The sequence below is a fragment of the Camellia sinensis genome, chromosome 10 (genome assembly GCF_055761805.1).
Source record: "Camellia sinensis isolate YWXY chromosome 10, ASM5576180v1, whole genome shotgun sequence".
In the NCBI taxonomy this organism is placed as follows: Eukaryota; Viridiplantae; Streptophyta; class Magnoliopsida; order Ericales; family Theaceae; genus Camellia; species Camellia sinensis.
Genome location: NC_138970.1, coordinates 163,086,360 through 163,113,881, shown reverse-complemented (window position 1 = coordinate 163,113,881; position 27,522 = coordinate 163,086,360). Strand labels below are relative to the sequence as shown.

Here is a 27,522-nt window from a genome sequence, read left to right as displayed (position 1 = left end):
CGCAAAAAGTACACTAATCTGCGACCAACATTTATTTTGGTCAAGGATGATTGTGTTTTCGCGACCAACATTTTTTTGGTGGCTAATAAGTAAGTATTTGAGACCAAAATGTGGTCGCCAAAAGTAATGACGGGAGAGCGAAAAAAAAAAAAAAGGGGACGTCAAACCTTTTGGTGACCAGTAGATTGTGGTCACAAAAGCAAAAAGGGTATACTGTGTAACAAAACTACGTAGTTTTGACATTCTTAAATCAAAAACACGTTTCCTTAGCCTTGGGCTTCCTTCATTGTTGCTCTCTTTCCTTAATCAAAAACACGTTTCCTCTCTACTACTCTCTATACTTCTGATCGGTTCATCAAACCCTAGCCACCATCTCCTCACTTCGTCCTGTTTTTGTTGTTTTTCATCTTTGCCTCCGCCTTGTACTTACCAGGTCAGTCTCTCTCTCTCTCTCTCTCTCTCTCTCTCTCTCTCTCTCTGTGTTCATGTATATATATATAGTCAATTGACCTTCATTTTTCATCGTTGCCCTCTTTCAACTCCCCATGTCAGATTGGTTACTATCCTGCAACTCCTCACTCTCTACACTTCCAATTGGCTCATCGAAACCCTAGCCACCATCGTTGCCCTCTTTCAACTTCCCTTCTCATCCCCAGTCCTATCATTCTCACTCCAAACTCTTATTTCATCTCTCTCCCAGACCCAAACTTCGATTCTCCACCAAGGTTTTATTTTATTTTAATCTCCATCATTTGATTTTCATACATAGACTTCCTGATTGATTCGTAATTGATCTCTGCTTCTCTCTCATTTTTCTTATATACCCTTGTGTTTGTATATTCGTTTGTGATGCAAGATATTTTTTTTTTTTTTTTGAATATTTTCCCTTCTTTGTTTGTTTACTGAGAAAACTGAGCATTAGAACCAAAATTGTATTGGTGGATCTAATCTAAGCTTACTGGAGGTTTCTATTGCCTTTAGTGGCAATTACTAGATGTTTTCCTTTTCTTTTTGGGAATTTCTTGTTAGTTTCTTGTTTTGCTTGGTGTGGTGTTTTATTCTATAAATGATTTGTGTTTCTGTCTTTTAGAACTCAAAATCAGAAATTGAGCCATTTTGAACTTGACTCATTCATAGATCAGATAATTTCATATGTGAAGATTTAAATTTGTCTATTTCTTTTTTTAAAAACATAGAATTGTCTAATCTAAATTCATGTGATTCAAAATCTATTAAGATTAACTTCTTCATGAATTTTGAATTTACTAATGTATAAATTTGGAAGATTTGAATTACTTAATTTCAAAAAATGAAATAATTCAATTTGTTCAATCAAATCAACCCACCCCAAATCCCCCAACCAAACACAGCCTTGATGAATGTAATAATTCTTTTTTAAGTGTTGTGGTTCATTGAGTTCTATTTAACTGTTCAACATTTCAATATTTGTTATGGCTTAGTAAAAAGTAGTTGATCTAGGCTTTATGGTTTTTGCATATTTCTAGTGATAAAAACGTATGTTTGTACATGAAAGAAATACTAGTAATTAATTAGCTTTGTTAATAGGCACATTTAGTCCATGTTTGTCTAGATGGACTGGATAAAAGGGCATTGTAATCTATTGGACTATTAATTCTGTGATATATAATCCCTGAACTATTTGATTGGAAAGAATGTATAACCAATATAGCGGTCCCAGTTTTGACCCGACTCTTGTGGTATTCTGGACTCAGGTTTAATGCTTTGATATGATTGTTTACCTCTTTCTTCCCTTGAATCTATTCAAAATTAGCTTTTGGGTTGTTGTGGTTGTGGTTCTGTTGGGCAGGTTGGTCGCTTGTTTTTCAATCTTGTGTTGCCTAGAATTTTGGTCCTCCGCTCGAGCGATAATTCCTGTGCTTGAGCGAGCTTTGCAAACTCTCAGCAATTTTGCAGGTCTGCAAAACTACTGGGCGAGTGATTTCTACGCTTGAGTGGCGTTTTCTATGCTCGAGCGGGTGGGAACTCGAGCGGCCTTTCGTGCGCTTGAGCATTGGTCTATTGTCTGCAAAACTACTGGATGTGTGTTTTCTACGCTCGAGCGTCACTTCTTGCGCTCGAGCGGTGAGCGTCATGTTCATTATGTCTTGGCGCTTGAGCGCCCTTTCTTGAAATCAAGCGGCACTTCTCGCGCTCAAGCGGACAGTGCATATATCAGGTCACGAGGATGACCTTTTTCATCACTTTTTCACTCCTCTCTCTCTAAAACTCTCCAAAACCCTAAATCTTGAGTTTTTTTTCTCTAAAATTCATCTTCTGTCTTCTATTTCACCTAGATCCATTGGGTTCTTCACCCTAGTTTCGGTGTCTTTGGAGTTTCAACCTTGCTTTGCTTGTCTTCTCTTCTTGAGGTTGGGATTTTCTACACTTTCATATGGTCTTTAGCTTAGTTATTTGACGTTGTGTAACAATGGTGGGATTTGGGAGTAATTTGAACAAACCTATGGTTTGAGTGTGAAATAAAAAGAGAGGTTTTTAATAAATGGAAAATAAATGGTTATGGAGTTTGTAAATGAGGTTGTATTGCCTCAAAATTGATGATTTTGGAACTTGGGTTGATATTTGGAAAAATGGGGTTTTTTCCCTAAAATGATTATAATATTTATTTTGTATAAATAAATGAAATTGGTGTTGTAAACATGAAATTAGGCGGATATTGAAATAAATGGTGGAGTTGAGTATGTAATACCTCTCACCTTTGGAAGTTTTGAATTGCATGAGGATTAGATGAATTGAAACTAATTTATTGTTGGTTGTCATTGAATATGACTATGCTTAAATACATTGTATATGTATGATGTTTGGGAGGAGAAAGGGGATGTACTTCATTGTTTGGGAGGAGATAAAGGATAGACTTCATTGAAATTAAGTTGGCCTGAATGTTTATAGTGAAAGTCTCGAAATCTTGTGTATACATGGGTGCCGATCCCATGAACAAAATTTTTGTAAAATGGCAGATTGAAGAGTTTGTGTGGTATTGTATTGACTTGGAAAGCCACTGAGTTCTAGTCTCAGTGGGTTAGTTGAAAAATAATGAAATTGGTTCATGAATTGAAAATGGTAAATTAATTTGAAATGAATTGAAGGAAAATGAATTGAAATACGAACTTTGGTATTTTGATCGTATAAAAATGTGAATGTTTTGTCACAAGCATTGTGTATGCACATTGTAATTATATCTCTGCCAAATCTCATGTATTGTGTGAGATTATTCTTACTGGGCTTTGGCTCACCCTATTTGGGAAAATCTTTTTCAGGTGCTGGTGACATGCCTCCTCCAAAGCAATAGCTTGGAGGGACTTTTGGGAAGCAAGAGTTTCTTTATTTTGTTTTTATTCTTTTGTATAGCCAAGGGCTTTAATTGTATTGAGCTAGGCTCACTTTTGTGTAACCAAGCAATTACTTGGAAAGATGTAAGCCTATAGGGCATCTGACTATATGTTTAGTTTCTTTTCCCTCAACATTACAACACATGCTGTAGATTTAGGATGAACATTTGTGAATGTATAATGCATGTGTTAACTTTTGTAAACGAACTCTGATGAATGAAAGCATATCATTTCTGTTATTCTTCTGCTTTAAGGATTTGATTTATTGTAATAATTTAGGGGCGTTACAACTTGGTATCAGAGTGTACTGGGTTTGAATACTTTGGGTACATTGGAAGTGGTTAGTACCACAATGGATTTGTCTCGCTTAATTCAGACGTTAGTGTGTGTTGTATGCTTATGTGATTATATGAGTATGGGATTTAATTTTTAGGATGTTGATCGTGTCTACGGGTTTTTAGGAGTCCTATTGGAAAGGCACCTGATCACTTCCATTTCTAATTAGAACTCTAGCAACGCCACGGGACGGTCACTATCGGGAAATGAAATTCGTATGTGTTTTTGTGACTATGTGCATATATGGAGTGAATTACTATTGTCCAACGCATTAGGACACAAGTGAGTTAGCTTCGACACATTTGTAAATGTGCTAAACTCTTTTGTTACCTTCATTAGGATGTCAGGACGTGGTGGTGGTAGGCGTGGTAGGCCTAGAAGGCACGAGATGCCCATACCAGATGACATTCCAGCACAAGAGGAGGGAGTTGGTCAGGCCAACGTGGCCGAACTAGTGGGTCAACAGGCGCCTTAGCCCGCAAAATGGCTGGAGCACTGCGAGAATGCATGGACATTCTCAAGGTTGAGAATCAAGTCCAAGCCCAAGTAGCTGAGGCAGGGCCATCTTTCTTGAAGAGAGACTTCTTCCGATCGAATCCGGACGAGCTTTTAGGCCATCCCAAGGAGCCACTAAAAGCGGATGAGTAACTAGAGCAAATGGTGAAGACGTTTGAGATGTTCGGCATCGAAGACGAGGGTTTGAGAGTGACCTTGGCGTCCTTCCAGTTGAAGCAAGGTGCAGGTCAATGGTAGAAGTATAAGCGAGAACACACCAGTGGCCGAGTTTGAAGCCACATTCACTAGCCTCTCTAGGTTCACTCCGGAGCTTGTGGCAACTGAGGAATGCCGTTGTCTGGAGTTTGAGAAGCGGGTGAGGACTGGGTTCATGTTTAGAGTGGTCGGATCCGTGATTAGGGATTATGAGCGCATTGTGAAGGTTGCAGCCCATCTTGAGACTATTATGCGAACGGAGGAGGGGAGGAGGAGAGGAGGATGAAGGGCTCCAAGAGGAGTCAAGACAGTCAGAGGGACAGTAAGAGGCAGAGGGGTTCTAACGCCCAGTCATCCCAGGGAGCTTAGTCAAGGTCTACTTTTCTAGTACCGAGTTCGGGTTCTGGGAGGGGTGGTCAAGGAGACATCACTTGTTTCAAATGTGGTCAGTTGAGCTACAAGTCTCTAGTTTGCCTGCAGAAAGGAGGAGGGCAGCGAGCAGCATCATCTTCGACTCGTTCTCAAAGCTAAAGTGAGGGAAGAGGCCAGCTGCTCACTTGTTATTAGTGTGGGCAGGCGGGGCACATAAAGAGGTTTTGCCCTCAGTTGGGTGGCACATCTGGTACATCTGGTTTGAGGCAGACACAAAGCCATCACCCAGCACAGTCAGCACAGGCCTCGAGGGCTAATCAAGGAGCCACTTCGACTCAGTTAGTGCATTAGGCATATGCTCTGAAGGGTGATCAGGTTGAGCAGAGACCTACAGGGCGTGTATATTCTGTTACAGTGCCAAATTTTGTACCTGCTCCTTCTGTAGTGAGAGGTACCTTCTTGTTTTGCAATTCAGTTGCTAATGTATTGATTGATACAGATGCATCCTATTCTTTTATTTCGTCTGCATTTACATCAGTTTTGGGGTTAGAGTTGGCATAATTAGAATCTCCTATCTGTGTAGAGTCACCTATTGGTGGTGAGGTTATCTTGAAACAGGGGTGTCGGGGTTGTAACATAGAGGTTGTCGATTGTCGACTTCCATTTGCATTTGTATTGATTGACATGTCTAGTTTTGATGTTATTTTGGGTATGGACTAGTTATCGTCATATCGGGCTGTTATAGATTGCTACCGTCAGAGGGTTACTGTATGTACCTTGAGTGGTGATTGCTTTTATTTCTTGGGAGACCGGGTGGATAGAGTCTTATCACCGGTATATGATCTGCATGGGCGGAGTGAACTTAGTTGCCTTCTTGCTAGTTTCTCAAGTGGTGAATGTGATGAAGTCCGGGTTGAGTTCCCAAGGGTGGTTTGTGAATACCCCGATGTCATTCCCAAGGATCTTATTAGTTTACCACCTCACCGAGAGATTGAGTTCTCTATTGATTTAGTGCCTAGCACGGCACCAATTTCTATGGCACCGTATAGATTTACACCTGCTGAATTAAGTGAGTTGAAGATTCAACTCCAAGAATTGCTAGATAAGGGTTTTATCCGCCCTAGTACTTCACCTTGGGGAATGCTGACTCTCGTTTCTAAGAAGAAAGATGGAGCATTGTGACTTTGTATAGATTATCGGAAGTTGAACCGGGTAACTGTTAAGAACAAGTACCTAATGCCTCGTATAGATGATCTATTTGATCAGTTGAAGGGGTCTTGTTGCTTCTCTAAGATAGACCTCAGATTGGGTTATCATCAGTTGAGGGTAAGAAAGGAGGATATCCCGAAGAAGGCATTCTGTACGCGGTATGGCCATTACGAGTTTCTAGTGATGCCTTTTGGGCTAACCAATGCTCCAACTGTGTTTATGGATTTGATGAACCAGATCTTCTGTGAGTTCCTAGACCATTTTGTGGTCGTCTTTGTGGACGACATCTTGATTTACTCACCCTCTAAGGAGGAGCACAAGGAACACCTACGAGTGGTGCTTGAGTTGCTTAGAGCCCATAAATTGTGTGCTAAGTTTAGGAAGTATGAGTTCTGGCTGAGGGAAGTTAAATTCTTAGGCCATGTGGTATCCACAGAAGGGGTAACTGTAGATTTATCCAAGATAGAGGCAGTGCAAGATTGGGCATAACGTAAGAACGCTTTTGAAATTCATAGTTTCTTAGGGTTGGTCGAGTATTATCGTAGATTCGTGAATGATATCTCTAGGCTAGCCTCACCTTTGACTAGGTTGACGAAGAAAGGAATCAAATTTGTGTAGAGCGAGACTTGTGAGAAGTCATTTCAAGAGCTTAAGGTTAGACTTACCAGTACTCCAGTCTTGATTATTCCGGAGAGGGGTTTGGGCTATTCGGTATATTGTGATGCCTCACGAGAAGGCTTGGGTTGTGTATTGATGCAAGAGGGAAATGTAGTAGCCTATGGCTCACGGCAGTTAAAGACACATGAGAGAAATTATCCTACCCATGACCTAGAGTTAGTAGCAGTGATATTTGAATTGAAGATTTAGAGGCACTATCTGTATGGTGAGAGATTTGAAGTGTTTTCTGATCACAAGAGTCTGAAATATCTGTTTACACAGAAGGACTTGAACTTGAGGCAGAGAAGGTGGATGGAATTCATAGAGGATTATGATTTCGAGTTGCATTATAATCCGGGGAAAGCCAACGTTGTGGTCGGTGCTTTGAGTAGGAAATCAATTAGCAGTGTAGCTTGTATCACCATCCGAGAATGGGAGATATTGGGTACTCTTGGTGAGTTTGACTTGCATCTAGGCGAGTCTGTTAAGTCTGCAGCCTTATTTTCAGTGGTTGCACAACCTACACTTGTGAATCAAGTGTTAGAAGCTCAGAAGGGTGACCTTGAGGTAGAATCTCTCCGAGAGAAGGTTTCCAATGGAAAGGTAAAAGAGGCTAACTGTATAGCCCGACCTGAGTGTGAGATACCGTGACCGTTTGTTCGTACCTTAGTCTTGTCGAGAGGGAGTACTCTGAGAGTTTCACCATTCACGCCTTGCGCTGCATCTGGGAGGCACAAAGATGTACCATGACCTTAGTCGCCAGTTTTGGTGGAGGGGTATGAAGAAAAATAAAGAAGGATATGGTCGTGTTTGTGTCGAAGTGCCTTACTTGTCAACAAGTGAAGGCCAAATATTAGAGGCCAACGAGTTTATTACGACCCCTACCTATAGCCGAGTGGAAGTGGGAACATGTCACGATAGATTTTATTTTGGGCCTTCGAGGACTCAACAGGGTAGTGATGCCATTTGGGCAGTAGTTGACCGGTTAACCAAGTCTGTGCACTTCATACCTATGCGCATGAGTGATTCGGTAGACCATTTTGCCGACCTGTATGTCAGGGACATAGTGAGGTTGCACGGGGTCCATGTGACGATTGTTTCGGATAGAGATCCGCGTTTCACAGCTCGGTTGTGGCAAAGCTTGCAGAGTTCCTTGGGTACTAGATTGACCTTTAGCACTGCATATCATCCTCAGAGTGACGGGCAGTCCGAGTATACTATTCAGATCCTTGAAGATATGCTTTGAAGTTGTGTCCTTGACTTCAAGGGATCGTGGGAGAGGCACTTTCTCTTAGTGGAGTTTGCCTATAACAATAGTTTCCAATCGAGTATTGGCATGGCACCGTTTGAGGCCTTGTGTGGCCGACCGTGTAGGTCTTTTGTGTGTTGGACTGAGGTAGGTGATACACCTTTGTTGGGTCCAAAGTTGGTTCGTGAAATGACGAAAAAAGTGGCACTTATTCGTAAGAGGTTGGTTACGTCTCAGAGTCATAAGAAAATTTATGCCGACCGTAGAAGGAGACCCTTGTCTTTTGAGGTGGGAGATCATGTCTTTTTGAAGATATCACTTAGACGGGGTTTGATGAGATTTGGGAAGAGTGAGAAGTTATCCCCTTGGTTTATTGGGTCTTTTGAGATCCTTGAGTGGATTGGGGAGGTAGCTTACCGTTTGGCGTTACTGCCACAACTTTTCGAGGTTCATTATGTGTTTCATATTAGCATGCTTCGAAAATATAAGCCGGATCCATCGCACGTGTTGGATTGGACCGACTTAGAGGTAGGTGAGGATGCCTTGTATGAGGAGAGACCGGTGAGAGTCTTGGATGCACGAGACCAAGTTTTGCGAGAGAAGACGATTCCCTTGGTTAAGGTACTGTGGAAACATCACTGGATTGAGGAAGCAACTTGGAGCGTGAATTGGAAGTCTGAAAGAAATATCCGAACCAATTTGTCGATGTTTGAACATATATTGAGAATTTGATTATGTTAATGAAATGTAAAAGCACTGTATGTGTGTTACCCATGTTCCGTAATATGTTAATCGGTCCTTAATATGAGTATGATTATGTGTTTAATATGATTTTGTGTGCCAGTGTATAAAAATATGTGGTTCTGAATTTCTATCTGTTCATCGTAGGAATATCTGTTTGACTATCTGCTTTGGGAATTAAATTGAAGGCCCTATCGGCCGTAAAACCCGAAATTGATTGCGCCATTGTGATTAGCGTAATTTTTAGAGCCTACGGTGAAATTTGATTGAAAACTGATTCGGATCGAATTAATTAGATTAAATTGTTGGCATAGTGCTCAAATTATTAAATATTGGTTAGTGGGCTTATACATAGAAGGGCACTACACTTAATTCCCTCGTTTGAGCTCAAAAATCATATTTGTGCCTTAGGAAAGGGGAGGGGGTCGGCTGAGAGAGAGAGGGAGAGCCCACAATTGAAATTGATCATTGAAGCTTGGTGATCTTGAAGGCTAGCTCAAGAATTAACCTTAATTTGGAGGATTAAAGCTCCTAGGTGAGTAAATTCATGAGTTTAATGTGTAATTTTGTGTATTCAAAGTTGATTAATGATCAAGAGTAAGGATTGAAAAGGAATTGAGTTGTTTATGATGAATTGAAGGTTAAGGTATGCATGCATGTATATAATTGCTGTGAAATTGCATAATCTAGCATGTAATGTGTGAATTGTGAAGAATTGAGCATTGAAGTATGCATGCAAGCATGGTTTTATTGATTTTCATGTTTATGAGCATCATTGGTGCTATTTAAAATGGAAATGAGGTCAAAAATTGGCATGCATGTTTGATTATGGAAGATATGTAGCTTGTGTAAAGTTTGAATGTATGAGCCTTGAGTTTACAAAGAAATGTAGATTAATTGGGATGAATTGGACCATGATTTTGAGCAATTGACCTCACCTTGCTTATATGCTCATATTATATAATGTGTTTACATGTTTTGGAACCAAATTTATGGGTTTTGAACCTTGGAAGGTCGGATTTGAGCTCAACCCAGAATTCATGGTGTCCGCTCGAGCGGGGAATCTGCCGCTCAAGCGTAAAATATGAGCTCCCAGCATATTTTTTTGCAGACATGGAGTCCGCTCAAGCGGGAAAGTTCACGCTCGAGCGGGGAGCCATGTAGAGAGGCTTTCCGCTTGAGCGCCTGAATGCACACTCGAGCGTAAATTCGTCATAACCAGTACTTTTGCAAGCCTTAAGGGTCCGCTCGAGCAGGGAAGTCCACGCTCAAGCGGGGACCCTGTTTTCTGAAAGTTTGAAAATGCATTATGTGTTCTATTTTCCGTTCCCTTTCACTTCTAAACACTCTTAGGCATGCATTGAGCATTGTAATTGAGTTAAAGAGATAAGAATAAAGCCTAAAGAGGAAAATGTGAATTTAAGAACGGATTGAATTGTTGGTGACCCTTTTGTGTTCATAGACTGTGTAGGGTTGAGCTCCAGGGCAAACTAACCAACCAATCACTGGGAGTAATATTGATATTTTGAAGTTTGTCAATTGTCCAATTGCTTATTTCTTTACAAGTTTGCTAGTTTGAATTGTGGACAACCGATTGATATGATGGTTGGACCGAAGGCCGATTGACATGAATGGTTGGGCCGAAGGCCAATTGACATAAATGATTGAGCCAAAGGTCGATAGATACGAATGATTAGGCCAAAGGCCGTCTCCTGTAGCTGTTTCAATGATTGTTTATGTATCTTCCCCATTTGATATTATTCATTGGGCATTCGCTCACGCTCATTCATGTACTTGTAAGTGAGCCAAGGGACGTCCAAAACCAGCCCCGGCGAAATTGTGAGAAACAGTCAGAGTCTTGAGGAGTCAACCCAAACGTCTCACGCACGAGACTGTCTTCGCTTTTGTCCTTTGTTTATAGCTTTGTTATGTTGACAAGCATTGGACTACTTTTGTATATAAGTCTCGGGTTCGACTAACTTAAACTTGTGTGACCCTGTATGTACAATGTTTTGTGTTAGTACATATTTGATGTGAGTTATTAACGTATAAATGTTTGGAATGTTATGGTGTGCATATAAGCGCGACTCTATGGACAAAGTTTTAATTTGCTTCCGTTTGGCCCCTTTACTCTGATGAGTTTTGTTTTAATTGATTTGAAGTCATAGGTAATCTCGCGATTACTGACCGGTTATGGCCTTAACCCATAGGGGCGGGTTAGGGTCGTGATAGAGTGGTATCAAAGCACGAGTTAATAACTCACACACTTGTCCAAAAGAGTAATAAGCGTCTAGAAAAGATCTAGGATGCATTCATGTGATAAGTATGAATCTATTAGCATCAAGAATATGCTTAACGGTTAATGTGAACAACTATGGGGGTGTTTGGTGGAGCTTTTTTAAGCCAACTTATGGCTTCTGGCTTTTAAAAAGTTATTTTGGATTGTTTGGTTAAACTTATTTCAAACAGCTTCTGATTCTAACAACTTATTTTAAGTCAAAAAAGCTGATTCTGAGAAGCTGCTCACCCATTGCTTCTGATTATCAGCTTCTGCTGTGGACATGTTAATTCACGTTTATACTCTTAGATTTTTTTATTTTTTATTTTTTTAAAAATAGAAAAAGACCCAAATGAACTATTAAATATTATTATTATTTTTTATAAAAAATGTATACAAATAGTGAATAATAAAAAATAAAAATTAATTGAAAAAGCTACTTCATAGCTTATTTAACAAATACTACTCAGCAACTTAAATCTATAATCCAACAACTATACCAAACAGATTAACAACTTCTGATTAAAGTCATAATCTATAATCTGTTAAGCTATAATCTATAATCTGTTTTAACAGCTACACCAAACAACACCTATGTGTCATAAATTTGTGAATTGCTGCTTTGCAAATTATTTGAATATGTATGCTCTGTAATATATGCATACATGTGAATCTTTTGTACAAAGTATAATGTAAGTTTAATCAGATGGTGAGAACAAGAGGTGATGAGATAAAGGAATCTTCTACTGCCAGACTGGATAGAATGGAAAGACTGATTCAGGAAATGGCAAAGACATTAAGGCAACAACAGGAATGGCAACAACAATGGCAGCAGCCATATCCTCCACCTCCGCCTCCGGCACCTCCTGTGCCAGATAATCAGAATGATGACCAAATCATAGCTCTCACCAAAGAGTTCAAGAAAATGAAACCACCACAGTTCCATGGTGGATTGGATCCTTTGAAAGCTGAAGCTTGGGTCCTCGACATCGAAAAACTGTTTGAAGTGTTTTCATGTTCGGATACACAGAAAGTGCTTCTAGCCACCTTTATGCTAGAAGACGAAGCAAGAAGATGGTGGATGTTAATGCGTGAGAATTAAAAAGATGCTGATTGGGCAAAATTTCTGAAAATTTTCTATGACAAGTACTTCCCGCAGTGTGTCCGGGATAGGAAAGTGGCAGAGTTCATGGAACTTAAACAAGACAGTATGACTGTAGCTGAGTATGAGACCAAATTTACTGAATTGGCCAGATTTGCACCACACGTGATTGATACGGACTATAAGAAAGCGAGACATTTTGAAAGCGGGCTTCGAAGCGACATTCTAGAGAGGGTGAATGTCTTGAAGCTGGAAACCTACATTGGGGTACTAGACAGGGCCATAATATCAGAAGCTAATATAGCTAGACAAACTAGACCGACAACTGACTAGAAGGGTAGTAAAAGGCAGGGCTTCTTTTCAAAGAAGTTTTCAAAGAAGCAAAATACGGGCTCCTCGAATACTTCTAATTCTTCGCGAGATACAACCCCGTTGTGTACTACTGTGGTAATAGGCATCATGGGGTTTGTTATCGTGTGGCAGGAGCTTGTTTTAATTGTGGTAAACAGGGGCATATGGCCAGAGATTGCAAACAGAATAGTGAAAAATTTGCTGCTAGCTCAACAGCATCAGTCCCAAAACCAGTAAATGCTATGAGATCCACTCCTGCTGGAGATATCGTGAGACAAGGGAGAGTTTTTGCGCTTGTTCCGAGCGATACGTGGAATGCCAACGCAGTTGTCTCAAGTACCATTTCTATATGTAATCAGGATGCCTTTGTGTTAATTGACTCCGGATCAATGCACTCATTTGTAACTTGTGCATTTGCATCTAGACTAAATAGACCTTTAGAACTACTGCCATATCTGCTATGTGTGTCTGCTCCATTTGGGGAATCTGTATTGTGTGAATCTATATACCGGTTTTGTGAGATGCGTGTTGAGGATGCTATCTTATATGTAGATTTGCTGTCCTTGAACTTTAGGCATTTTGATATAATTTTAGGCATGGATTGGTTGAGCAAATATTGTGTGACAAAACGAGTTGTATTTAAACCACCAGAACATAAAGAGATTGTGTTTGTGGGTAATGGGGTAGTGCCTCCACCTTATTTGAAATCTGCAATGAAAGCATGTAAACTGATCAGGAAAGGATGCCAGGGTTATTTGTGTTATGTGTTGTCTGAACAATCTGTGAATGTTGAATTGAATGATATCCCTATTGTTAGAGAATTTCCAGATGTGTTTCCAAATGAATTATCAGGGGAATTGGTAGACAGGGAGATAGAGTTCACTATTGAGACTGTGCCAGGCACCCAGCCCATTTCTAAAACTCCCTACAGAATGGCTACTGCTGAAATGAAAGAACTAAAAGAACAGTTGCAATACCTGCTTGACAAAGGGTTTATCCAACCTAGCACTTCACCTTGGGGTGCACCGGTACAGTTTGTGAAAAAGAAAGATGGAACCCTATGCCTGTGCATCGATTATCGGGAATTGAACAAGGTAACAATAAAAAACCAGTATCCCCTACCCCGCATTAATGACTTATTTGACCAGTTACAGGGATCACAGGTGTTTTCTAAGATCGATTTGAGATCCGGGTATCATCAGTTGAAAGTTAAGGCAGAGGATGTTGAGAAAACCGCATTCAGAATGAGGTATGGACATTTTGAGTTTCTTGTTATGCCATTTGGAGTGATTAATGCTCCGGCAGCATTTATGGACCTAATGAACCGAATTTTTAAAACCTACCTTGACGAATTTGTTGTGGTTTTTATCGACGATATTTTGATATATTCTAAAGATAGACTTGAACATGAACATTATTTGAGAATGGTCTTACAAATACTTCGGAAAAGGAAATTATTTGCTAAACTAAAGAAATGTGAGTTTTGGTTGGATGAAGTTGTTTTCTTAGGGCATGTGATCAACAAAGAGGGAATTTCAGTAGACCCGCAGAAAATAGAGGCGATTGTGAATTGGCCTACACCAACAAATGTAACAGAGGTCCGCAGTTTCATGGGCTTAGTCGGGTACTACAGGAGGTTTGTGAAAAACTTTTCCAAGATAGCTGTACCCCTCACCCAACTGACCCGCAAGGGGCAAATATTTGAATGGAACGACGAAAAAGAAGCTGCCTTTCATGAACTAAAAACAAGACTGAGCACTACACCAATTTTGACACTACCTACAGGTACGGAGAACTTTGTAATTTTCAGTGATGCGTCTTATAAAGGTTTGGGTTGTGTGTTAATGCAGAACAGAAAGGTTATTGCTTACGCCTCCCGACAGTTGAGGCCACACGAGAAGAATTACTCAACACACGACCTGGAATTGGCCGCAGCTGTTTTTGCTTTAAAAATCTGGCGGCATTATCTATATGGAGCAAAGTGTGAAGTCTACACGGATCACAAAAGTCTGAAATACTTCTTCACGCAGAAGGAGTTGAACATGCGACAGAGGAGATGGCTGGAACTGATAAAGGATTACGATTTAGAGATTTAGTATCACTCCAGGAAAGCTAACACAGTTACTGATGCCTTGAGCAGAAAATCAACGGGAAGTATGGCTTGTTTGCTTACTGAACAGAATGAGATCTTGCAAGACTTTGAAAAGTCTGAAATTGAAGTGGTAATGTGTGAATAGGGCGGATTAATAGCTGCTATTACAGCCGAGCCGACAATCATTGAAGAAATTAAGCAAAAACAAAAAGAGGATGAATTCCTCAAGAAAGCGATTGAAGAATTTGAGACAAGTCCGAAAGCAGAGTTCAATATTGAAAATGAAGTGTTGAGATTCCAAAATCGAATGTGTGTCCCTGATATCCCAGAACTAAATAAGAGGGTTTTAGATGAAACCCACAGATCCGTATTTGCTATGCATCCGGACAATAATAAAATGTATCGGGATTTGAAATAGACCTATTGGTGGCCTAAGATGAAGAAAGAGATTGCAGAATATGTGTCCAAATGTCTTCAGTGTCAGCAAGTTAAAGCTGAACATTAGAAATCAGGCGGTCTACTTCAACCTCTCCCTATTCTTGAATGGAAGTAGGCGCACATGACTATGGATTTTATTGTTGGCCTACCTCAGACTCCTTGAGGTATGGATTCTATTTGGGTTGTAGTTGATAGACCGACTAAATCTGCACATTTTCTGTCAGTTAGAACTACATTTAATGCTTATAGACTGGCTACCATTTATGTCGATGAGATTGTCCGCCTACATGGAGTTCCGGTATCTATTGTGTCAGATAGAGACCCGAAATTTGTATCTAGATTGTGGAAGAGTTTGTAGGAAGCTATGGGGACAGAACTAAGATTCAGTACTGCATTTCGCTCACAAACGGATGGGCAATCAGAACGAACAATACAGACTTTGGAAGATATGCTTCGAATGTGTGCTTTAGATTTTCAGGGGAGTTGGGAAGACTATTTGCCACTTGTAGAATTTGCATACAACAGCTTTCACTCCAGCATTGGTATGACACCATATGAGGCTTTGTATGGTAGAAGGTGTAAATCACCTATTTGTTGGACAGAAGTCGGGGATAGAGCTTTACTTGGGCCTGAAATTGTGCAAGACACTTCTGAGAAAATCAAAACTATTCAGCAAAGGCTCAAAACAGCTCAAGACCAACAAAAGAATTATGCAGATGTTTGAAGAAGCCCTCTTGAGTATGAGGTCGGTGACCATGTGTTTATTCGTGTGTCCCCAATGAAAGGCCAAGCCAGATTTGGGAAGAAGGGTAATTTGTCGCCCTGTTACATCAGGCCGTTCCAGATTTTGGAAAGACTTGGTCCAGTTACCTATAGAGTTGCCTTGCCACCGGGATTTGAACAGATCCATAACGTGTTTCATGTGTCGATGTTGAGGGGTTACCTCTGAGACTCGTTTCATGTGATTGATTATTACCAGGTAGCTATAGATGAAAATATGGAATACGCTGAATGGCCGGAACGAATTGTTGATCGGCAAGTGAAACAGTTGAGAAGTAAGTCTATCCCAATGGTGAAAGTGGAATGGAAGGAACACTATGGGACGGATGCTACATGGGAAAAAGAGGAGGAAATGCGACTACGTTATCCACATTTGTTTCCCGACGAAGGTAAAATAAGTTTGAAGGACCAAACTTCCTAAAGGGGGGAAGACTGTGATACCCCGGTTCCATAATATGTTAATCGATCCTTAATATGAGTATGATTATGTGTTTCATATGATTTTGTGTGCCAGTATATAAAAATATGTGGTTTTGAATTTCTATCTGTTCACCGTAGGAATATCTGTTTGACTATCTGCTTTGGGAATTAAATTGAAGGCCCTATCGGCCGCAAAACCCGAAATTGATTGCGCCATTGTGATTAGTGTAATTTTTAGAGCCTACGGTGAAATTTGATTGAAAATTGATTCGGATCGAATTAATTAGATTAAATTGTTCGCATAGTGCTCAAATTATTAAATATTGGTTAGTGGGCTTATACATAGAAGAGCACTACACTCAATTCCCTCTTTTGAGCTCAAAAATCAGATTTGTGCCTTAGGAAAGGGGAGAGGGTTGGCTTAGAGAGAGAGAGGGAGAGCCCACAATTGAAATTGATCATTGAAGCTTGGTGATCTTGAAGGCTAGCTCAAGAATTAACCTTAATTTGGAGGATTAAAGCTCCTAGGTGAGTAAATTCATGAGTTTAATGTGTAATTTTGTGTATTCAAAGTTGATTAATGATCAAGAGTAAGGATTGAAGAGGAATTGAGTTGTTTATGATGAATTGAAGGTCAAGGTATGCATGCATGTATATAATTGCTATGAAATTGCATAATCTAGCATGTAATGTGTGAATTGTGAAGAATTGAGCATTGAAGTATGCATGCAAGCATGGTTTTATTGATTTTCATGTTTATGAGCATCATTGGTGCTATTTAAAATGGAAATGAGGTCAAAAATTGACATGTATGTTTGATTATGGAAGCTATGTAGCTTGTGTAAAGTTTGAATGTATGAGCCTAGAGTTTACAAAGAAATGTAGATTAATTGGGATGAATTGGACCATGATTTTGAGCAATTGACCTCACCTTGCTTATATGCTCATATTATATAATGTGTTTACATGTTTTGGAACCAAATTTATGGGTTTTGAACCTTAGAAGGTCGGATTTGAGCTCAAGAACACATTCTGGAAAACCCAGAATTCATGGTGTCCGCTCGAGCGGGGAATCCGCCGCTCGAGCGTAAAATACGAGCTCCCAGCATATTTTTTTGCAGACATGGAGTCCGCTCGAGCGGGAAAGTTCACGCTCGAGCGGGGAGCCATGTAGAGAGGCCTTCCGCTCGAGCGCCTGAATGCACGCTCGAGCGTAAATTCGTCATAACCAGTACTTTTGCAGGCCTTAAGGGTCTGCTCGAGCGGGGACCCTATTTTTTAAAAGTTTGAAAATGCATTCTGTGTTCTGTTTTCTGTTCCCTTTCACTTCTAAACACTCTTAGGCATGCATTGAGCATTGTAATTGAGTTAAAGAGATAAGAATAAAGCCTAAAGAGGAAAATGTGAATTTAAGAATGGATTGAATTGTTGGTGACCCTTTTGTGTTCATGGATTGTGTAGGGTCAAGCTCCAAGGCAAATCAACCAACCGATCACTGTGAGTAATATCGATATTTTGAAGTTTGTCAATTGTCCAATTGCTTATTTCTTTACAAGTTTGCTAGTTTGAATTGTGGACAACCGATTGATATGAATGGTTGGGCCGAAGGCCAATTGACATGGATAATTGGGCCGAAGGCCGATTGATATGAATGGTTGGGCCGAAGGCCGATTGACATGAATGGTTGGGTTGAAGGCCGATTGACATGAATGGTTGGGCTGAAGGCCGATTGACATGAATGACTGGGCCGAAGGCCGATTGACACAAATGATTGGGCCAAAGGCTGATAGACATAAATGATTGGGCCAAAGGTCGATAGATACGAATGATTAGGCCAAAGGCCGTCTCCTGTAGCTGTTTCAATGATTGCTTATGTATCTTTCCCATTTGATATTATTCGCTGGGCATTCGCTTACGCTCATTCATGTACTTGTAGGTGAGCCAAGGGACATCCAAAACCAGCCCCGGTGAAATTGTGAGAAACAGTCAGAGTCTTGAGGAGTCAACCCAAACGCCTCACGCATGAGACTGTCTTTGCTTTTGTCCTTTGTTTATAGCTTTGTTATGTTGGCAAGCATTGGACTACTTTTGTATATAAGTCTCGGGTTCGACTGACTTAAACTTATGTGACCCTGTATGTACAGTGTTTTGTGTTAGTACATATTTGATGTGAGTTATTAACATATAAATGTTTGGAATGTTATGGTGTGCATATAAGCACAACTCTATGGACAAAGTTTTAATTTGCTTCTGTTTGGCCCCTTTACTCTGATGAGTTTTGTTTTAATTGATTTGAGGCCGTAAGTAATCTCGCGATTACTGGCCAGTTATGGCCTTAACCCATAGGAGCGGGTTAAGGTCGTGACAGTATGTGTTTAAATATGAGAACATTGTATATGTTGAATATGTTTTAGAGACGTGGGCTTAATATGAACATTGTATATGTTGTTTAAGTTTTGGAAATGCAAGTTTATCACGAACATTGAGGGGTTGTTTAGGATGACCTAATTAAGTGCACTTTTTGTCTTTTTATGAAAAGATGTGCAGAAAAGTAGAGAAGTGATGTGATGGAAAAAGGATAAAAAGATTAAAAGATGGATTATTTTTGGGTTGCCAAACTTGGCCTGAATATGTTTTGAAAATGTGGAACATATAATGAAATTGGTTAAAACTACGGGAAGTGTATGTTGGAAATGCATGTTGAGATGTATATTGAGACTCGTTCATCATGTAATGGGATTGAATGACCGGTGGATGGATCATGGTATTGAAAATTAATTTGTCATCATTGTGGAAATTGGTTTAAAACATGGTTTTGAAATGTGATTTGTAATTTCGGGGACGAAATTCTTTATGATGGGGAGGTTATAGCGATCCCAGTTTTGACCCGACTCTTGTGGTATTCCGAACTCGGATTTAATGCTTTCATATTGTTGTTTACCTCTTTTTTTCCTTGTGTCTCTTGGAAATTAGCTTTTGGGTTGTTGTGGTTATGTTTGGATAGATTGGTCGCTTGTTTTTCAAACCTTGTGTTGCCTAGAATTTTGGTCCTCTGCTTGAACGGCAGTTCCTGCACTCGAGCGGGCTTTGCAAACTCTCAGTACTTTTGCAAGTCTGCAAAACTACTAGGAGAGTGATTTCTACGCTCGAGCGGGTGGGTGCTCGAGCGGCCTTTCTTGCGTTCAAGCGTTGGTCTATTGTCTGCAAAACTACTGGTTATGTGTTTTCTATGCTCGAGCATCACTTCTTGCGCTCGAGCGGTAAGCGTCTTGTTTATTGTGTCTTGGCACTCGAGCGACCTTTCTTATGCTCAAGCAAAATAACTTTTGTGTCTGACACTCGAGCGGCACTTGTCACGCTCGAGCGGACCGTGTGTATATCAGACTGCGAGGATTATCTTTTTCATCACTTTTTCACTCCTCTCTCTCTTTCTCTCTCTAAAACTCTCCAAAACTCTAGATCTTGAGTTTCTCTCTCTAAAATTCATCTTCTCTTTTCTATTTCACCTAGATCCATTGGGTTCTTCACTCTAGTGTCTTTGAGAAAAAGGTAGAGCATGTCGTGGGCTCTCTTTTCATCCGAACAAAAGTGGGTTTCGATGTCTTTGGAGTTTCAACCTTGCTTTGCTTGTTTTCTCTTTTTGAGGTAGGGATTTTCTATATTTTCATATGGTCTTTAGCTTAGTTATTTGACGTTGTGTAACAATGGTGGGATTTGGGAGTAGTTTGAACAAACCTATGGTTTGGGTGTGAAATAAAAAGAGGGGTTTTAATGAATGGAAAATAAATGTTTATGGAGTTTGTAAATGAGGTTGTATTGTGTCAAAATTGATGATTTTCGAACTTGGGTTGATATTTGGAAAAGGAGGTGTTTTCCCTAAAATGATTATAATATTTATTTTGTATAAATAAATGAAATTGGTGTTGTAAACATGAAAATTGGGCAGATATTGAAATAGATGGTGGAGTTGAGTATGTAATACCTCTCACCTTTGGAAGTTTTGAATAAATTATCTGTCTTAAGATTGAATATCTGTTTAGAAATAACTGTATTGGGCTATCAGTGGATCATAGCTATGATTGTTGTAGAAATTGCATGAGAATTAGGTGAATTGAAACTAATCTATTGTTGGTTGTCATTGAATATGACTATGCTTAAATACATTGTATATGTATGATGTTTGGGAGGAGATAAGGGATAGACTCCATTGAAATTAAGTTGGCCGGAGTGTTTATAGTGAAAGTCCCGAAATCTTGTGTATACATAGATGCCGATACTGCGAACGAAATTTTAGTAAAATGGCAGATTGAAGAGTTTGTGTGGTATTGTATTGACTTGGAAAGCCACTGAGTTGTAGTCTCAGTGGGTTAGTTGAAAAATAATGAAATTGGTTCATGAATTGAAAAAGGTAAATTAATTTGAAATGAATTGAAGGAAAATGAATTGAAATACGAACTTTGGTATTTTATGATCGTACAAAAATGTGAATGTTTTGTCACAAGCATTGTGTATTCATATTGTACTTATATCTCTGCCAAATCTCATGTGCTGTGTTAGATTATTCTTACTGGGCTTTGGCTCACCCTATTTGGGAAAATCATTTTCAGGTGCTGGTGACATGCCTTCGCTAAGGCAATAGCTTGGAGGGGCTTTTGGGAAGCAAGAGCTTCTTTATTTTGTTTTTATTCTTTTGTATAGCCAAGGGCTTTAATTGTATTGAGTTAGGCTCACTATTGTGTAACCAAACAATGACTTGGAAAGATGTAAGCCTGTAGGGCATCTGACTATATGTTTTGTTTTTTTTCCGTCAACATTGTAACACATGCTGTAGATTCAGGATGAACATTTGTGAATGTATAATGCATGTGTTAACTTTTGTAAACGAACTCTGATGAATGAAAGCATATCATTTTTGTTATTCTTCTGCTTTAAGGATTTGATTTACTGTAATAATTTGGGGGCGTTACAACCAAAACTTTAGAGGAGTTAAAGGGTTGAATTTGATGTTATATGTTTCTTCTTTGAGATTTTGTAAATTTTTCTTAGGGTTTACAATAGGACATAGTCAATTGTTTTGTTTGTTTATTTATTAATTATTATAATCATGAATTAATGTGATTTTGGTGCTTGCTCTGCTACTGTGAGCTTTTGCTGCTTCCTGTTGATTGTGTTCTGTGAGTTGATCAAGATTAGGACTGCTTTGGATCAATTGATCAAATGGATGTTGATGACCCTGGTAATCCAGAAAAGAACTCTGGATCTGTTCCATATTCTAAGAATGTTGTTAGAACTTTTGACTTAGAGAAATCCAAGGTAAAAAACAAACTTTATGTAGGATCTCAAGCCTTGGGATTCCGCCGGGATCATATGGAGGTTAGTTTGTTGATTACATTAATGAGGAATTGTGGGACATTGTTTCATTACTTCTAAGTTTTATGGTTTTGATCATATGTTCTCCTATCTATGTTCTCCTATCTCATCAGGTGCTGTCACCCATAAAAGATGGAGTTGTGGTTGACTGGGATATAGTTGATAGCATCTGGGACCATGTCTTCAGGTAAGTAGTAATCTAAATTATCTTCTTATTAGTATACTAGTGCTTATCTTGTTCTCTTTTCAATTTTTTGATGCTCTAATGGAAGTTTGGCATGCTCAACCTGCAACCTGCCTAGATACTTTCTGCAGTAGATGGCTTAACTTTGTCTAGAACCAATGAGTTGTGATCTTCTTTCTCTACCGCATCCTATCTGACCAACTCATTGTACTTGTCTTTGGCACCTATCAAAAACCTCTTGTATGGGAGTGACATAGCATAGCCTTTTCAGTTCCTTTCAACCACCAACATTTGAATGTCTCTGTGGGAAATATTTCTTCTTGATTAGTTGTCCTTTTGATCTGTTTGGTTAGATGGGACGGGAGGGGAAAGTAAAAATAATTATTTTTTTTGGAAACACCTTCAATAAGATGCATAAAGAGAGCAGTGGTGTCCTTGTACTCTTTGGGAATGTGCAACTTCCACACTATTCAAATGCCAATAACCACATCATAGAGAAGTTAATACTTGATTCGGTATTCTCATTTTGCAGCGGGAGATATGCTTGAGGGAAGAAGAAACAATTTTCTTTTGGTCAGTGGTTATGCTGTGATGTGGTTTTATTCTTATTTTCTTCTATTTCATATTTCTTTTTTAATCTTTTTTCTTCATGTTTCAACTGCAACAGTAGTCATAAAGGAGTTAATATAGTAAAGTAAACTTTCATAAATCAGACCTGTTATGGGGGATGATTTAACAACGATTGTATGTCTGTTGTGCATGGATATGTTAGAGCAATTGCATTTTGTGGTTTTCAGTTCTGCTATCATCTTCATTTTTTCAATAAAAAGACATGGTCAATGTTATGGCCATTTGTTTGTATAAGCTCAGAAGCTTTGACATACATCATATTTGAGTGTCTTTTTTTTCTTTCATTAAGCTTTCTACTTCTTTAAAAATTTGTTGATTATATCAGTTTTCTAGTTTCAAAATTTTAGATATATTTCCACACAGAATAGAACAATGTATCTTGTGATTCCGGAAAGCTTGAATATATCTTGGTTTATATTAGCTAGAAACCTGTTGTTAGTTGTCTCTTTCTTTTCTTTTTCTGGTGCCCTTTCTACTGCCCTTTTATCTTGTTGTGTTTGAAGTATTTCTATGAATTTCCTACTTATTATAATTGGCCTTTGTTAATTTTAGGGAATGCCTACTGGTTGATCCCAAAGAACATCCAATGCTACTAGCTGAACCATCTTCAAACAGTCAACAACAAAGAGAAAAGTGAGCTTGCAGTGAGAGCCCTTTCATTGGTTTGATGATATATATCTGATCCCCATCTTTTTTTTTTTCAAAAAATTGAACTTTGTTTTAAAGATAATCTTAGTTCTCGGATGATAATTATGATACAACTGTTAAACTATCAAAATGATAAATAATAAAATGATACAACTATCCTTGACATTGCTCATCAAATGACTTCGAGATCATGATGAATTTAAAGGCTCGAATTTTGGTTTGAACGTGTTTTTTCATTTTTAAAATCGATGTAAAGTATTATAATCTACCAATGATCTAAAGAGTTTCTTGCCTTGTAGAGCGCTTACTTTTTTTCCATGCATTTACTTGAATCTAATTACTTGTTTTCTCTAGAAGATATATGAATTGCCTAACTTAAGTCAACTCATCCTGATTTTAATATTATAGTATGAAGCGTATGGCTTTATCTTTAGCAATGAAAATTGTTACATGTTTGACAGGACAGCAGAGCTTATGTTTGAAAAATACAAAGTTCCTGCCCTATTTTTGGCCAAGAATGCTGTATGCTCCTCATTCTACCCTTAAAATTGATACTCAATGCAAATTGAAAATTGGTATTTCATTACTTGTTTCTCTCTCTCTCTCTCTCTGTGAGATAGTGCAGTCTTTAATTTGTTGTAATAACTTAATATTGACAATGGCAGGTTCTCACATCTTTTGCATCTGGACGGGCTACCTTTTTGGTTGTTGACAGGTTTTTCGATTTAGACTTGGTTCATTACTTGTGTAGCTTTTGTTTTCAGGGCAAGTGGTTGTTGAGCAATGTTCTTTTGTTCTTTTCAATTATTTAGCCATTATGGACTGAACAACAACAACAAATAGTGCCCTAAACCTAGTTGAATGTGCCAAATCACTTTATAGGGGGAAACAAAATTGTTTATGTAATTAATACTCTATGTAACTGTGAGTTCTGAATCTGCTTTTGCAGTTCTGAGATTTATTTCTTTTTTCCTAATATTGATTGGTTGCTGAAATTGACACTAATCAGTTGTATTTCCATGACTACTAACTGATTCAGTGGTGGTGGCTCAACTACCATCGCCCCTGCACATGATGGTTATGTTCTCCAAAAGGTATTCCTCTTGAACAAGTGAAAAGATGACATTGTGTTTATCTTGTTAAATTTTTTATTATGTTCCAAACTTAATTCTACATCTTAAAAGTCAAACTCATATTTTCTAAAAGTTTCTAATCAGTTCATATGTCAGCTATCTGTTATCTTCATCACTACGTGGATACCTGTATAAGTCATCACACATTATAAAACATATTTCATAGTTATTTTTGTTTTTTGGCACCATTGATTCAGGTGGAAATTTGAATTATTATTGAATTTGTGATCCGTAATTTACTTTGTTAATGTGGAGAGTTTTGAGAAGGGATGCATGTCATTGTCATGATATCACTATTTAAATATGTGTTCATTAAAGGCACCTAAAAGTGTGCAACCTATGTATACCAAGTGCACCAATCTAAAGTCAATAAAACTAAGATTAACTCTTTTTTTGTTATTTTTTTTATCGGCAATAAACTAATGTTAACTATAAAATGTACTAAAGAAAAAGAATATTTTCAAGACTTGTAACCGAACATTTGCAGTAATGAGGTCTTCAAACAAGAATAGCACACATTTGTTGGAAAAGGATACACAGCTTTTGAAGAACATTTACGCTGTGTTTGGTTGGAGGATTTGAGGAGAGATTTGAAAAGGGAAAGGGAAAAATTAGGTGAAATGTGAATAAAATATACCTACATTTCACCTAGTTTCACACACTTTTTCCCTTTCTCTTTCCAAATCTCTCTTCAAATCCCCCAACCAAATACAGCATTAGTTAATGGAGAAGGGTACACAAATATTTTTAGGATACTCTGCGTTTGTTAAGGATACACACTTGGTGTGGCTAGGATCATTACCTTATTTGGTGATTTTCCTATATGATATTTTGAATAAGTAGTGTTTTTTCTTAATTAGTAAGGTTAGGTTGCCTCAATTGACTTTCTATCAAGTTAGCCTCTCCTAATGGTAAATTTCTTTTAGTTTTTTTAAGCAGGGTTAAATTTAGTTCAAATAATTTATTTTTGTTGAATTACCTTTATTTTTGCAACCACAAAAGTTGAAAGAGTATATGAAATGTGTCCGTAGTTAAGGTATTTTCTTTTAAGAGTTTGTTCCCTAACCTGTGACTTTGTATTTTTAACCATGATTTAGTAACTTAAAAAAAATTGAAAAAATTATAAAGAACTAATGGGCGATGACTTATAGCAAAAGAGTAGGCAGTAAGATTAATCTATGCCAAATTTAGTCTCCATTAATGGGGTCTGGAAGGAGTGTACTAGGTAAGACCCATCCCTGGTATTATTTGTGCAGAGTGTTGACCTCAGGTTCAAACTTACAACCTCAGGTTAATAGGGTGAGTTTGACCGCCGAACTAGCGGTCTCCTATTAAACAACAGTCATAATGTGAGAATAGAAATTTGGGATGGGTCGCCATGGAATTAGAAATGTTTGATATATAAGAAAATTTGTAAGAAATTTTATCCAGAGCCAAGACAGGGTCAATTAAAGTGTTTGCTGGCAATATTGAGGGTATCAAATTATGGTTAATCACAATTAGCAATTTAACCTTCGTTTTCTTTTTTTGTTATATATTGTTGTTTTTTGTCAATAGGCTGTGCATTCTTCGCCAATTGGAGGAAAATTTCTTACTGATTGCTTGATGAAAAGTTTGGAAAGCAAAGGCCTCACTGTGAGTCACTACTTCGAAATTTTGAGGAGGTTAGTTATATGAAATAGTTGTGTATTTGACTAAAATATATTTGTATTTTGGTTGCAGATAAAACCAAGATATTCTTTTAAAAGAAAGGAAATACGACCTGGAGAGTTTCAGGTTATTTATGACCTTATATCTTTTCAATGGCACTTTTTAGTATTAGAACAAAAAAAAAATTTCTCTCTCTCATATTGAAGTGAAGTTTTTTTCTCGTGTAAATTGGGCATGTATCATAATTAGGCCTCATTTGGAATTAGGTTTTTTCTAGCTTTTTTAATCTGCTGCTTAACTAGATTTTAGTTTTAGCTTTTGGTAAAAAAAAAAAAAAAAAAAGTCAAAAACCCACTTTAAAAGCCCCCTTAATGCTGTGTTTGGTTGGGAGATTTGATAAGGGATTTGGAAAGGGAAAGGGAAAAGGGGTGTGAAACTAGGTGAAATATAAGCATGTTTTATTCACATTTCACCTACATTTTCCTTTTCCTTTCTAAATCCCTCTCCAAATCCCCCAACCAAACACAGCATAAAAGTTTAAAAAAATGAATGTTAATTGAAAAAGGATAATAAGACAAAAAAAGCTCCCTTAATATCCTTTTTTAAGCCAAACCAAATGAGGCCTTAATGGTTGTCTTACAAGCTAAGACCCAGAAGTGGCCTGTTTTATTGTCTTTTATTAATACTTAATTTTTTTTTTATTACCTTTTCAAGAATTATGAATATAGTCCTTTGAAATTTGCAGTATGGTTCATGTTCAGTAGTGTCATTTCTTCATGATCCTGATGAATGATATAACTTCACAACATGTCATGCAATAATTTCTCTTTCTTTCTAAACCACTTACCATGGTTTCTATATAGAGTTCTTCATCTTTTCCTAACTCTTTGGTTTCAATGTAAATATTATAGTGAAGATGTTGTTTGGTGATTTAATTTTACTTCATTATCTTTGGATGAAATATTCAAATATGTGATATAATAAAGATATAAATTTATATGTTTGTGTGTGTCACTCCGGTGCTGTGGCTTTCATTTGTCAAAAATTTGTCTACTGGTGTGTCCGTGTCCATGTTCGTGTCATGTCATGTCATGTGTTCATGTCCGTGTCTGTATTTGTGCGTGTCACTCGGGTGTCGTGTGCTTCTTGCTTTGCTGCTGTAAGCTTTCTTCATTTTTTTTTTTTCCTTGCCGGTAGCTAGAGGTGTAGTGATGTGTGTTTATGGACATGATCAGTTTGCCGGTGCATGAATTCTAAGTTATGCTTATACGTAGACTTTTTGATATATTTCGCATTAGACAAATATGACACGCGCTTGGATATATGAATGGTTTTTGAAATCTTTGATAATTTTCTCATATATGTTTTTGATTTGGTGAATATTCATTGAAATCTTTGATAATTTTCTCATATATCACTACTAGAAAAAGGACCTTTTGCTACTATATAATTTGCGACCACTTGATCAGCCGTCGCAAATAACCAATTTATTCTCTTTTACCCGTTTTCCTTCCTTATATTTGCCCTAGTTTTAGAAAAATTAAAACACGGATTGTTCTCTCTCTCTCTCGCGTTACAGACATGCATAGCTCTGCTCTCTCACTCTTCCGCTCGCCATTGTCGTCTGAAGATCTCCATCGGTATGAATCGCTCTTTCAATCTCGCTCTCTTTCTCTGTCCCTCAATCTCCCTCTCAATCTCTCTCTCTGTCTCGCTGTCTCTCTCTCTCTCGTTTTCTTGAGTTCTCAAGCTTGTAATATACTTGTCAATTTGTTGAATTTCAGGTGATTTCATTGCAAATTA

General features: G+C 38.3%; 1 protein-coding gene across 3 annotated transcripts; it reads left to right on the top strand.

Moving 5' to 3' along the window:
* Positions 1-214: 214 nt before the first annotated feature.
* Positions 215-27,105, top strand: LOC114282047 (actin-related protein 4). 3 transcript variants are annotated; one of them, XM_082892749.1, is made up of 10 exons: positions 217-433; positions 20,712-21,477; positions 21,588-21,661; positions 22,841-22,921; positions 23,398-23,458; positions 23,602-23,651; positions 23,976-24,030; positions 25,627-25,704; positions 25,792-25,847; positions 26,915-27,105. In XM_082892749.1, the coding sequence occupies exons 2-10, from the start codon at positions 21,322-21,324 to the stop codon at positions 26,967-26,969; spliced, it is 666 nt and encodes a 221-aa protein (XP_082748875.1). In that variant the 5' UTR covers positions 217-433; positions 20,712-21,321; the 3' UTR covers positions 26,970-27,105. The 3 variants fall into 3 exon arrangements, with proteins under 3 accessions (XP_082748876.1, XP_082748875.1, XP_082748874.1); XM_082892748.1 differs by lacking the exon at positions 26,915-27,105 and having other exon boundaries at positions 25,792-25,994; XM_082892750.1 differs by lacking the exons at positions 22,841-22,921; positions 26,915-27,105 and having other exon boundaries at positions 215-433; positions 25,792-25,994.
* Positions 27,106-27,522: the final 417 nt, after the last annotated feature.